Source organism: Haliotis rubra, unplaced genomic scaffold (assembly GCF_003918875.1).
Source record: "Haliotis rubra isolate DU_JTF1 unplaced genomic scaffold, ASM391887v1 Scf1090, whole genome shotgun sequence".
Taxonomy (NCBI): Eukaryota; Metazoa; Mollusca; class Gastropoda; order Lepetellida; family Haliotidae; genus Haliotis; species Haliotis rubra.
Window position 1 is genome coordinate 215498 of NW_025764993.1, and position 14020 is coordinate 229517.

At 40.7% G+C, this 14020-nt stretch overlaps 2 protein-coding genes and 1 long non-coding RNA gene across 4 annotated transcripts in view; all 3 read right to left on the reverse strand.

Moving 5' to 3' along the window:
• The window catches only part of LOC124283221, a 31572-nt gene extending 23421 nt beyond the window's left edge, over window positions 1–8151 (reverse strand). The window contains exons 1-2 of one of the 2 annotated variants that reach the window (XM_046719254.1): window positions 8035–8151; window positions 6531–6682 (exon numbers count right to left, since the gene is read on the reverse strand). In XM_046719254.1, coding sequence (XP_046575210.1) covers window positions 6531–6682; window positions 8035–8059 — 177 coding nt within the window. In that variant the 5' untranslated portion in view covers window positions 8060–8151. Of the gene's footprint in view, window positions 1–1082; window positions 1135–6530; window positions 6683–8034 lie in introns of those variants that run through there. The other variant, XM_046719260.1, reaches the window with a different exon arrangement.
• Window positions 8152–8776: 625 nt separating this feature from the next.
• LOC124283257 lies at window positions 8777–10392 on the reverse strand. The gene is made up of 3 exons (XM_046719290.1): window positions 10290–10392; window positions 9578–9738; window positions 8777–8932 (listed from the first exon to the last, which is right to left on the reverse strand). Exons 1-3 carry the CDS (start codon window positions 10390–10392, stop codon window positions 8777–8779), a joined length of 420 nt encoding a protein of 139 aa, XP_046575246.1.
• Window positions 10393–11333: 941 nt separating this feature from the next.
• Window positions 11334–13027, reverse strand: LOC124283288. Its single transcript, XR_006900319.1, has 3 exons — window positions 12927–13027; window positions 11587–11784; window positions 11334–11397 (listed from the first exon to the last, which is right to left on the reverse strand). It is a non-coding gene; the product is annotated as an uncharacterized LOC124283288 (long non-coding RNA).
• Window positions 13028–14020: the final 993 nt, after the last annotated feature.

Consider the following 14020-nt stretch of genomic DNA (forward strand, 5'->3'; position numbering starts at 1 on the left):
GCAAATACAATTATAACCATTATAATATTCGAAGGCAACGTATAAAATCAGAGTGAGTGAGTGAGTCTAGTTTTACGCCGCACTCAACAATATTCAAGCTATGTGGCGGCGGTCTGTAAATAATCGAGTCTGGACCAGACAATCCAGTTATCAACAGCATGAGCATCGATCTGCGCAATTGGGAACCGATGACATGTGTCAACCAAGTCAGCGAGCCTGACCACCCGATCCCGTTAGTCGCCTTTTACGACAAGCATAGTCGCCTTTTATGACAAGAATGGGTTGCTGAAGACCTGTTCTACCCCGGATCTTCACGGGTCGTATAAAATGAGAGACATATGGTGAGTGGCATACGCAGTCACCTTGAATGAATGAGTAAGAAAGGTTTTAGGCAGGTTTTAGTACTATTCACGCAATACCAAGGAGGGGACTCCAGAAATGGGCTTTACACTTTGTACCCCATGCTGGGAATCGAACCGGGGCCTTACGAGCAACCGATTTAAACACTAGGCTACCCCAACCGCCTCAAAGGTTACTAATACTACACGTTTTTATTGTTTTGTAATGAAAACTGAAAAGTCGTGTAATAAATGCATTATCAAATAGTAGTCACTTTCACAATTTAATTTTATCTACCAGTTGAAAAAAATTGGAAGAAAGGTTAAAATAGATATCTACCAATAAGTAACTATGCTAGACATCTATATAGTTAGGGACGGTAGGGGAGCCTAGTGGTTAAAGCGTTCGCTCGTCACGCAGAAAACCCGGGTTCGGTTCCCCAAATAGATACAATGTGTGAAGCCCATTTCACCTTGATATTCCTTCAATATAGCTCACTCTTATCAGTGAAATGCAGTAAATGAGATTTCTTGGTCACAACTTTTCAAACATAATAATGTTACATATGAATTTCGTGACCCAGTTTGGAAGCAAGTTAGTTTATATTAGATTACGCAGCTAGATATTACAAACTATTGCAGAATAAGGTCATATAGAAATAATTAAATATAACCACAGTTAATCAAAATCAGTAAGGTGTTGTTTGCTATTTGAGTAAATGTATGTAAATGTAGTCCACCTACGCTCATAAAGTACACTTCAAAGGAGACATTAGATCCCACTCTCTCTCTGGAAAGTCTGTCCTGATGGCGGTGTAGACGTCACAGTTGATGCCCCGGACGGTCCTCTATGAACGAAGATTAGTAGTGAATTGCTCACTGATAATAGTTTGCGCGTTTCCGAATAGCATACCGAGCTTTGTTATCTCCATGCAGAGGATGCTGGTTTACCATTTCAGTGGAGTGAGCACGTTTAGTTTTATGCCGCTTTCAGCAATATTCCAACAATATCACGGCGGGGGACCCCATCATGTCAGTGGGACGGCAGCTGGGTAATAGTGCTGATACACGTCAGATGGCATTGTTCAGAATTCCATCCATCACAGGGTTCTTGGGGAAGTATGAGATTCCTCGCTACCTGTGTCTCTAAACTATACTATAACAGATTCATATGTTGGTACAATGTATCACAAACACATATGTTGTTGATTAAAGGTTTTGTATTAGGCATTATTTCTTGTGATGTCATCGCTCGCTCTCTTTTCATTATTTCTTGTGATATCAGCCCTCTCTCTTGTCATTATTTCTAGTGATATCAGCCCTCTCTCTCTTGTCATTATTTCCTGTGATATCATCGCTCGCTCTCTTGTCATTATTTCTAGTGATATCATCGCTCGTTCTCTTGTCATTATTTCTAGTGATATCATCGCTCGTTCTCTTGTCATTTCTAGTGATATCATCGCTCTCTCTTGTCATTATTTCTAGTGATATCATCGCTCTCTCTCTTTTCATTATTTCTAGTGATATCGCTCGTTCTCTTGTCATTATTTCTATTGATACCAGTCCTCCCTCTCTTTTCATTATTTCTTATGATATCATCGCTCGTTCTTATAGCATTATGCTTTGTTATATCGGTCACATGTTAAAAACTCGGAAATGGCGTTACCACCGATGGAGTGCTTGAATCAGAAAATTCATATATATATATATAGGACAATGACTACACATCGCATAAATCAGCTCTTGAAATAGGATTTGGAAATCATCAATGAAATAAAAATCATTCGTGACATGACATGTATACCTGTACATATATCCACCCAGAGGGATCCACATTGTACAACAAACCAGGCCTAGATTTTCGAACTCTCTTAGAGCTAAGATAGTCGTAAGTTAATGTTAATGTATGGCACTTACGACAATCTTAGCGCTAAGAAAGCTTCGAAATTCTGGACCCTGGTCTATATTGCCAAAATGGTATAAGTCATTTCCAGGATAGTTTATTAGATATTTTATCAAGTATGTCAGAGGTACATATTTTGAGCGGAGATATTGATGCACGTACAGGTACAGAGCCCGATTTCACCGAGGATGATATCCTCAAACATACAGAAGGGTTTTCATCTGACAAAATTGTAAATGCGCATGGCAAGGGCTTGTTAGACCTGTGCTCAGTTATCAAAATTCATATAATGAATGGACGATGTGGATCCGACTCCGAAATAGGCGACACTACGTTTATTGACCATAACGGAACAACTGTAGCAGATTATATATTAAGCTCAATATCAATTTTTGATAGTGTGCTTTACTTTGCAATCCCTTCCCGCACAGAATCCGACCATCTTCCTTTTTCCATGAAGTCACGTGCGCTTCACACGTATCATACAACAACCTAGAAACAGTCGTATAGATTTGTTTGGCATAATGATAAACTTGAGCTCTTTAGACAAAATATGTTCTCAGAAAGTATTCAAGAGTTACTATTTTCAGTCAGCAGATTTCGTGTTTACAAACATTGAGAGGAGCACAGATCTTATTGTACAAGCACTGTGCACAGCTGCCTCAGATATAAAAAAAACAAACTGGTAAGAGAGGAAACAGAGCTCAAACTTGGCATGATGCAGAGTGTGATAAACTGAACAAAGAAAGATGCAAATATTTATATAGGTTTCGTAAATCTAAGGATGTTCGAGCTTTAGATGATTACCATTGCATTAGAAATACGTATAATGCAGTTTGTAAACAAAAACGAAGTGACTATTTGAAACTGAAACAACAACAATTAGAACATAGTGTTAACAATTCTAAACAGTTTTGTGTTTCGCTGAAAAAATTGAATGTGAAAGCAAGACAAACAAATGACATTGAGATCAATGAATGGTATTCTTATTTTAAAGAATTGCTTTCTACATCTGAAATTAATGATGCCATGAATAACTATACAGCCAGCCAGGACGATAAAAGTAATTGTCAAAGATGTGATATTAATAATTCAATGACAAATTATATATACTGAGTCAAAAAAGAAACTTCACATTCTTTCTTCTGGGAACTATAAAAGAACAAGAGATGGTAAGATGGTTACATTGTTATTATTTCATTGCTGAGATCTGTGTGATGTACTCGATACTCTGACAGTGCCATAATCAGTTCCATTAGGCTACACCGCCTTTCCAAAACTTGGGTATACAGAATGTCAAGTCACAAGAATAAAAATGCGAAATTTCTCAGTTAAATATCGTGTATGGCCGCCTCACGTATTCACCACTGCCAAACACTGCCTCCTCATCGACTGCCTGATGCTTGTGAACACGTGGTTGGGGATTCTGCGCCATTGCTCTTGCAAGGCAGCGCCAAGTTCCTGCAAATTCTGAGGTTGGTTCCTAAGACCGTGAAGCCTTCTCCCAAGTGCATCCCAAACGTGCTCTATTGGATTAAGGTCAGGGGACATCGATGGCCAGTCCATGACGTTGTTTCCAGCGTTTTGAAGGAAATTTCTTGTCAACATCGCGGTATGCAGCCGAGCACTATCATGGAACTGTAGACCTGGGCCATGAGCCGCCATGAAAGGAACGAGTTCAGGGGTGAGCACCTGGTCGAGGAGGTTTCCACGGATGACCAGAAGTCGGGAACGGATGTTCCCCACAGAAAGCACCCCACACCATGCAACTTCCGCCCCCGAATCTGTCGACTTCCTGTACACAACATTTGGCATACCATTCACGACGTCGTCTCCAGACTCTATGCCTGCCGTCCTGCGAATCTGTGGATAAACCTGGATTCATCACTAAAGACGACTCGATTTCAGTCTCTCTGGGTCCATCAGAGGTGACGTTGGGCCCACAGCAGACGTTGACGTTGTTGAAAAGGCGTCAATATTGGCCCACGGTATGGACGTCGAGAAAGGAGATTGGCAGCCCACAACCGATTTCGAATGGTCTGTGAGGACAGTCGACCTCTAAACATCTCAGCCCTGGTTCGTGTAGCCGGCAGAAATCTGTCACGTAGGCGACGTAGGACGATTTGACGGTCTTCTGCTCGTGACGTCACACGTGGACGACCCGACCTTGGGCGATCAGAAGTGGTGCCAGTTTGTTGTAGACGACCTCGCAAGTCATACACAGTACGACGGCTGCATCCCGTTGCTCTTGCGACGTCAATAACTGATCTTCCCGCTTGCAACATGCCAACGGCACCTTCACGTTGCACATTCGACAATCGTGGCATTTCAAGTACCGTTAGAACTGTAGTTTAAAAGTGTTTTTTCAATTTTTGAGGCCAATGCAAACACGTGCATATGAAGAAAACTTCGATGCGAAGATCACGTGATCGACTGCACGTGCAAAACCTGATTTGGCACTAATTTGCACGACGAATGGATGGGTTTGAGTGGGTTTTGATAACGTTTTTCTAGAGTCGAAAGATAGATATCCCATTTCGGATACATAGATGTATCATCAGAGAAAAATTATTCATTATTTTTCAAATTACATTTTGTGAAGTTTCTTTTTTGACTCAGTATACTTGACGCTCCAATAAATCGAGAAGAAATCTTAAATAGTATTAGACAATTGAAACTGAACAAATCATCAGGAATATATGATACTATCTCCGAATTTTTCTTACACTCATCAGATATTCTACTCCCATATCTCTAATTACTGTTTAATGTTGATCTTGAAGATGTTTTTCCACATTAATGGTCGATTGGTATCATTGTACCTATTCATAAACATGGTGATAAAAATCAAACTGAAAACTATAGAGGGATTACTCTAGTGTCTTTATAAAAATATTCACTGCCACTATAAATAAACGTCTTGTATTCTGGGCAGAATCCTTTGATAAGATAAGCGAATCCCAAGCTGGTTTTTAGAAAAGGATATACTACTACTGACAACATATTTGTTTTACATTCACTTATACAGAAATACTTAAATAAGAAAGGTACCAAGTCCTATGCTCTCTTTGTAGACTTTGCAAAGGTTTTCAAATAGGTTCAAAGAGAAAAGTTATGGAATCTTCTAGATAATAATTCCTTAAGCAGTAAATTGAGTAATCGTTTAAGAAGTATTATGATAACGTAAAGATGTGTGTCAGAAACAATACGAAAATACCTGAAACCTTTGAGAGCCAAATAGGAGTAAGACAAGGTTGTATCTTGAGTCCATTTTTATTTTCTTTCTTTATCAATGAACAAGCAATACAGATTCATGAAAACTGTTTATATGGTATTCAGCTACATCCAGATATTCTTCTATTATTTGTTGATGATATCATACTTTTCTCTGGCACTATTCGCGGATTACAAGCAGAAATAAATGAATTAGAAACATACTGTCATAAATGGAAACTAACCGTAAATAGAGATACAACTAAAATATTTGTGTTCAAGGATGGAGGTAAACTTGCTGCAAAAGAGAAATGGTATTATCATGCTGAAATGATAGAAACAACTACGTCTTACAAACACTTTTACAAACCAACTATCGTTGTGCTTACATGTCAGAAATGCATCGATGCAAGCAAAGAAAATACTAATTGGTATTATTAGATATATTTATATTTTAGGTGACTTGTCACACAAATCATTTTTTAGAATATTTGATGCTAAGATTAGTCCCATACTTCTATATGGTCCTGAGGTTTGGGGGCTACAAACATTTGATACACTAGAAAAAGTACATTTATATGCAATAAAAAGATTCCTTGGTGTGAAAGTTACTACCTCAAACATAACGGTCTATGGTGAATGTTGAAGGTTTCCATTATTTGTTCATAATAAACACGCTATAATATGTGAAATGTGTGACTTGAATCTAATTGAAGATGAATATCATATCATCATAGCCTACCACTATTTAAGAAATAAATATATTAAGAAATATTACTTTGTACATCATAATATATATAAATCTATATTTCTATTAACTTACTCTAGCAAGGAACACCTGGAAAAGTTTTCAATGTTCCTATAACATGCCTTTCAGGAGAAATGTACTCTCTACTGCCTAATAACAATATAGTCAGTATACATGTGCTATTGGCCTGTGACCTCTTAAGTGCAAAACGAAGACTTCAAATGACATGACGTTATTCGTTTACATTTCAATTCAACTCAATCTTAAATAACGTAATTTTCTTACACGTCATTTCTACTCTGATGTACAGGGACCTGTGTGCACCTACCTGTCCTGAATAGGCATAGGATGAATCAAGATAAAAAAGCTGTTCTGGATTCCTGAGATGGATCGGGACCGACGAAGTGTTGCGCGAGGTGCTGTTCTCTATGGGCACAATGCTGCAGTTGAAGAGCGACCAGTCCACGACGTAGGCCACACCTAGTGAAGATGAGACACTTTACATTCGTGAATCCAGAGTAGGGACAGTATCTGGAGAGGAAAGGTGTGTGTGTGTGTGTGTGTGTGTGTGTGTGTGTGTGTGTGTCTATGTCTGTGTCTGTTATCTAGAAAGGAGAGGCCTATACAGAGAGGAAGCGGGACTTATCCAGAGAGGAGAAAGGAGGCAGAACGTATCCAGAGAGGATAGAGGAGGAGGGACGTATCCAGAGAGGAGAGACCTACCCAGAGTGCATCCAAAAAGAAGGAGAGACGTATCCAGAGAGGAGGAGAGACGTATCCATGGAGGGACGTATCCAGAGAGGAGAGACCTACCCAGAGTGCATCCAAAAAGGAAGAGAGACGTATCCAGAGAGGAGGAGAGACGTATCAAAAGAGGAGGAGAGACGTATCCATGAAGGGACGTATCCAGAGAGGAGATACGTATCCAGAAAGGAGGAGAGACGTATCCATGGAGGGACGTATCCAGAGAGGAGGAGAGACGTTTTCAGAGAAGAGCAGAGAGCGGGAGAGACGTATCTAAAGAGGAGTAGGGGCGTACCCAGACAGGAGGAAAGAGGATAAATGCTTTACATCACCCATCGTTATTTAGCCTTCTCTGTGTTGCAATCCCATATGAATACATGTATATGGGTGTACCCAGCTATTAAAGTTATCCCCCGCAGAAAACCCAATGACTTCGTCATAAGGGTTGGCTACCGATATAGATCACAGAGATGGATAATGGTTAACTACATATCGATTGATTATCGATAAGTATCGGAGACATAACTTTGAGCAAAAATGCCAAAACTGTCTAAAAGAAATGAATATAATATTTCACATCGCAGGTGAGTGGTGACTTTATTGCATGGATTATTGACAAAACAACGCCCTAAGCCGAACTAAGATGCAGACTATGAATAGAGTCCTTAATGTGTATACTGTAAGAAAGTTACAACGTCTTTCTATCACAAACGTTTATGTACGATATTATTGATACAAACATTTTCAAATCGATAATCATTGATAATCTTTCCTATCGACAGTAATTTCCGATCATTGATATTTTTTAGTCAGCCCTAATCGTCATTCATGCATATGGTCCAGAATATTGCTTTCTCGTCTCCTGCTATCGCCATATCTTCTCGCTTTATCACTTTCTCGTCTCGCGTTATCGCTTTCTCGTCTCGCGTTACCGCTTTCTCGTCTCGTGATATCCCTTTCTCGTCTCGCGTTATCGCTTTCTCTCCGTCTAATTTGAAGGCGTAGAAAGCGATGGACCTTATCAGCCACCATACATTACCTACCTACCCACCCACATGTATTTCAAAGCCCCCTAAAGCTTGTCTTACCAGTATTGTAGTCATGGATTTCCATGTTGGCATCGGGGCTGTAGTAAGGGAACACTATACCGGGACGGGAGTCGAACCTGACCAGCTGGTAGTTGTAGTCGTAATACACCTAAGGCAAACTACGGAATGAAGTACGGAATGAAGCATTTCTTTACCTACTTGTTGTTACAACATATTAACACAAACATTACATGGGTCCCTAGTTTTAGCATTAACTTTTGTCATCCTTAGATTGAAAATTTGGAGAAACTGAGAAGAGAAACTGTATTTTTTATGGCCTAACTTGCGTTCCAAGCAGTGACAGAACAGTATAATTTCCTATGAACAATGTAAGAACATTTTCACAACTACCAATATGCCCACTATGTTAACATACGCTTATAATATGTACTGCCTTTTGAAATGAAGAACATTCGCCATCAGAGTGAACCAGGAAATCACGTGTTGAGAATATATGTGGCTTACACGTATTGTTCAAAACTGCCTTTGATCACCCGGCAGAAAATGGGTAGCCGGTGGGTACCCATAAGTCATATGACTATTAACCTTCTAGCGCCTCACAGGCAGCTAGGGTTTTCCCAGGTAATAATGTCCATCATGGTGTGGAATTCAGGGCCCCGTTCCTCAAAGCGATCGTAGCGCTAAGGTGATCGTAACTCCCATACTTTAACATAGACTTACGACTGTCGTAGCGCTTCGATCGCTTTGAGGAACGGGGCCCAGCGCTATAAACGTTACCATATTATAATTGCATAAATGGTGTTAAAATACTTGCGTCTACTTGCTTGACCGTACTATCCATGACGTTTGTTATCTCCTCCCTATATTGATACTGAGCCTGTAATTGGGGCATCTGGCGGGTCCCTTTACGTCCTCTGCACGCAACTCCATTGGGTGTCTACAACACAGAAGTACAGTAGTCTCACACCCATCGCTATATCTCACCCATCATGGATTGTCAAGGCAGTTCCATTCCTCCATATCACGTTCCATGCGATAGTCAGAGGATATTTCGGTGCTGAGTTCTAACCAAGAGTAATTCGTTGTAGTTCCGTATTTGATGACAACATCTCTGAACCCTTTCAGCAAAATATATTTGGAATATCGAATTGGATTTAGAAGGAAGCTATGGTAGCGAATTGAATTTGGCGGGGTATCTAAGGTAACAGAATAGATAATCGGAGATGCATCTCAGACTAGATCATATCCATTTAATAGCATTTTAATATCAGAAGTCAGTGTGTCGAAGGAACACAAAATCACGGAGGTGTGTGTGTGGGATATTACATGGGGATATGTGGACATGACACTCATCGGTTGTTCAGTCGAGGTCGGAGGGAGCAAATACACGACTTTAAAATGGTCATCGGTATTGAAAATGTTTATGAAACTCGGATGTGACGAACTATATATCTTTAATATTGACGGATGGCAGATAAAACATTTGGGCCTCTCGGACCTTTGTCGTGACTGGCCAAATCTTCCATCGAAAGCTGTGCCCATTTTAATTTTCAAATTGTAAGCTTTCAAGCGAAATACTTACTTCTAACTTAGTCTGGTCTTGAATCTCGCTCCTGTAACCAGTATAGTCATAGATGTGATGGAAGCTCGAATCTGGCCCGGGGCCCAGCTGGTTCTGGTAGCCGATGATTTCAGCCCTGACTGGGATCTGGGGAGAATTATCCGCTGTTGTCCAGTTCTGAACTGGAATCAATCATCATAAAAAGGTTAATGACATCATGTCAAAGAGATGTTTGGTTGGTACCTCGAGTAATTTGATTGAAGGAATCCAAAGTCTTTGTCTCCAAGTTCGATGTGATGATCAGATGCATATTAGTGAGGCAGTAAGTAAATATAGATGTTGAATGTCTTCTTTGCACGGAACACCAGCAACGTTGCTGACCGAGCTGGGATGAGGTGAAATCGGGTTCACCGTCTAGCAAGTTTATTGTACTTCTTTGGCGACGTGTATGGATATTATAATAACTCCGAATTGACGAGTCCATGCTCCATTCCTCTAATTACAGGGTTCGATCAAGCATCCTCCTTTGGTAAAACGCGGTTGGGAATATAACCCCGACCTTCTCATGAAAATACAGGGCATTGATTGGGTTTATTGTTAGCGGCCATGCATGCCATACCTATCTAAACTTTAGATGACATGCCTGATTTGCACTTGTTCATACATTACCCCTCAACGATACCCGTATTTGTTAAAAATCTGAAATGAAAAAAAATGAAACACATGTACTTACCAGTGAAGTAGTAGTCGAGGGTGAAGCTGACATCGAGGAAGCCCCAGGACATGCAAGACTGCCAGTGGTCACACAGAATACCCCGGACAGTAGACCGATTCATATATCTCTGAAAGAGTGAGTTAGTAAATTGAACTGACTTTACCAATTTGGTATAGTGCCAATAGAAGGATGATAGGAAGTTATACATTTTCATTATCCTGACACAACAAAGGGAGTAAACTCTGCGCAACAACTTTTGTCGACCTCCTGGAGAACCCCCGTTACATTCAATGCTGCTCAGGTTTGTGTGGGGCCTTTTACATCGAGGGAGTATAATTAGTTTGTTTGTTTCAAGCTATGGCGGCAGTCTGTGAATAATCGAGTCTGGACCAGGCAATCCAGTGATCAACATCATGAGCACCGATCAACGCAACTGGGATACGATGACACATGTCAATCAGGTCAACGAGCCTGACAACACGATCCGGTTAGTCGCCTTTTACGACCAGCCTGGGTTGTAGAACACCAGTTCTAAGCCGGATCGTCACAGGTGGATACATGCCCGCTTACTCTTCTAAACAATATTTTAGTACAATCACGTTCATCATGAAATACACTGTAAAGTTATAACGAAATTTAATCATATGAGTCTAAAAAGCAGGAACACATTTATCTAAATGGTTATATTTTTGGTGAATTAAAGTCCACATTCGTGACTGTCTATTAAGGGAAATTAATAATAAAAGAAATCAAAGGACGGCGTTGCAATAGAACAATACTTCGGTACCGAGAAAAATGAATTGATCATATCGTTCATTTTCCGATAGGTCTTGAAAAAACATTAAACAGGACTGACTGCCAAGAACGTCTCTTTTCAAACTTAAAATTACTCAGTACGTGTGATGCGTGTCAAAGTCATGGGATTCTATGCATGTAATGGCTAGACACCAGGGAAAGTTTCAGACATGAGAGCAATAAACGTTCATACCGACCTCTCCGCACCTCTGTGCGAACCGGAGGACAGATCCGGTCGAATAACTATGAGGCATGGCCGACTTTCCAAATCGACCCCCTAAAATGATGTCATCCAGATCCATCGACTGGTTGTACACCGTGCACTCGTCATCTGTCACGGTTAATGTAGCGGAGTGATTTAGGCGTCATTTTGTATATAACTATTAATCTACTCTTCCTCTCCCAAAGGTAATACACGTTTAAAGACAGACAGACAGACAGACAGATTCGAAACGTCATTATGACGTTGACCATGACGGTGCCTGCGATACTGACACCAACAGAGTAAAACGTGACTCACTTATGATATGGTAGCTCTCCTTTGTGTTGGCGTTTAGGATAATGGTCTCTACGTTGTCCCCCTGCCTGATCGTCATTGAAGAAACACCTTCCGAAGTGGAGACGTATTCATCTGCGTCTACTGTCTGGAACTTGTCAATAATGGCTGCTTCAATATGTACTTGGTATTCACGGGGCATCACTTTGGGAAGCCTTGGATCTGGAGTGAGTGAGTGATATCTGTTTGAATCCGCCTAGAAAACCATTCCATTTATATCACTCCGTGGGTGTTAAATTGAGGAGGACAGGTCAAAGTTAATTGTGTCGGATATTTACCAGTTGGTGAAACACACGGGTGTAGTGTTGACAGAAGAAACATACTGGCCGGGACCTTAGCTGCATCTCAGTGTACCTCAGCACCCTCTCACTATTAATAGCCGGAGGTTTTAAATGAAATATTCCCGTGCTTCAAATACTCAATAAGACTCGGAAATTGGCCAGCACATGATGCTTATCGACATTGTAATCACAAAAGGTCCACACACGTTTTTTTGTCTGCACTCATTGACATCGAGTACGGGTACAGCAGTGAGATGTCATCAGCCGGCTGTTTCGGCTGTCTCCCATGGTAGCATCTTGACCTACTCATTTGTGACGTCATTCGGACTCTACGTCACAATATGATTTAATGGCGTCAAAACAGCTGACGACGTAGCAATACAATGGTGTGAGCGATGTTTGTATGTATCAATACGCAGCGAATTTCCGGGAATCGAATACCATTTGATCACGTTTTTCAACCTATGAGATTATAGAACACGGTGACTTTTGGTTTACAATTGTCACTAACTGTTAAGTTTGAAGGTGTTCGGAAGTGTGAGGGGAGTCTGGTCACTTTGAAGGGTAGTTATACCGTGAATGAGTGAATTACGTTTTACACCGCACTCAGCAATATTCCAGCTATAGGGCGGCGGTCTGTAAATGATCGAGTCTTGACCAGACACTCCAGTGATCAACAACATGAGCATCGATCTGCGCCATTGGGATATAATGACATGTCTCAACCAAGCCAGCAAACCTGACCACCCGATCCCGCTAGTGGCCTCATACGACAAGCATGGGTTACTGAAGATCAATTCAAACCCGGACATTCACGGGTAGTTTTACCGTGTTACTTTCACGTGAGGCTCACGTGAACACCTCATATCAACACTATTTGTTCGCCATACAGTCGAAATAATAAAACAGAACTTTAACGTAGATTTCATACGGATATTGAAATGCTTTTTGTCCGTTTTCATGTTAATTCTGAACCTTCTGACCGACTTACCCACTAGCTGACTCACAGACTCACAGACTCACCATTTGGTCCCACGGTGGCTTGTGGGTCTGTTGTGCAGATAGGGTATGGGTACTGCACTCCCAGCGCCTGGGCAAGAAACGGCAGCAGTATTGGGCAGATCACAGCCTGCAACAAAGGAGCAAACCAGTCCACGAAAATGTTCTAAGAAAAGCGCGACCATAGTAGCGGGGTAAACACTAAACATGAATTCTATCAACATCGGTTAGGTATTCACATGTGACATGTAATAAGACACAATAGATACTCATAATGTATAACGTAAACACGGTATGCAATATGCATTATATAAGAAGCAATGTGTATTATATGAACATAGATATGCAATATATATGGAGATGAAGCAATGTTAGTCATTGTTTTGTATTTGGATTACATTATTGTTGTGATTCAGAAGATGCCGTGATGTGCAAATTCTAATTTATATTGGGAGTCAAAACTGGTCTCAAAGTTTGTAGAGTATCCAGAATATTTCAGCGTGGTCTGACCTAGTGGGTTAAAGACTGACTGAGTTTGGTTTTACGCCGCTTTTAGCAATATTTCAGCAATATCACGGCAGGGGACACCAGAAATGGGCTTCATGGATTTGAACCCGGGCCTTCGGCGTGACGAGCCAACGCTTTAACCTCTAAACTACCCCACCGCCCCCTAGTGGGTTAAAGAACGTTCCAGAAACAGAAACCTCAGGCAGCTTACAGAGATGCTCTTGCTTCGGGGAATGTCTGTGGTAGCCAGGGGAATGTTATTCTCACTCTTTATTGATGGAAATACTGTTATATATTACAAGGTCGTTGTATTTGTACTGTCATTGGTGCATGTCGCCTGTAATCGTTGCTCTGCCATTGTAATTCCTTTGGAGTGTTTTGCTTTGGCTCGGAAACTGAGTTTAACTTAAATACAATTGATTGAACAACAGTATGTTCTTTGTGGATTTCACTCCAGCTTCTCTTTTCACTATATTTCAGTGTATCCTATTATTTCAACGTGAAAATAGACACGCAACAATGTTGTATCAAATAAGTAACCAACAAACAGTATCAACAAAGGTTAGGTGTGGTGAAATTGGGTTTAATGTCGTGCTTGAGAATATTTCGCT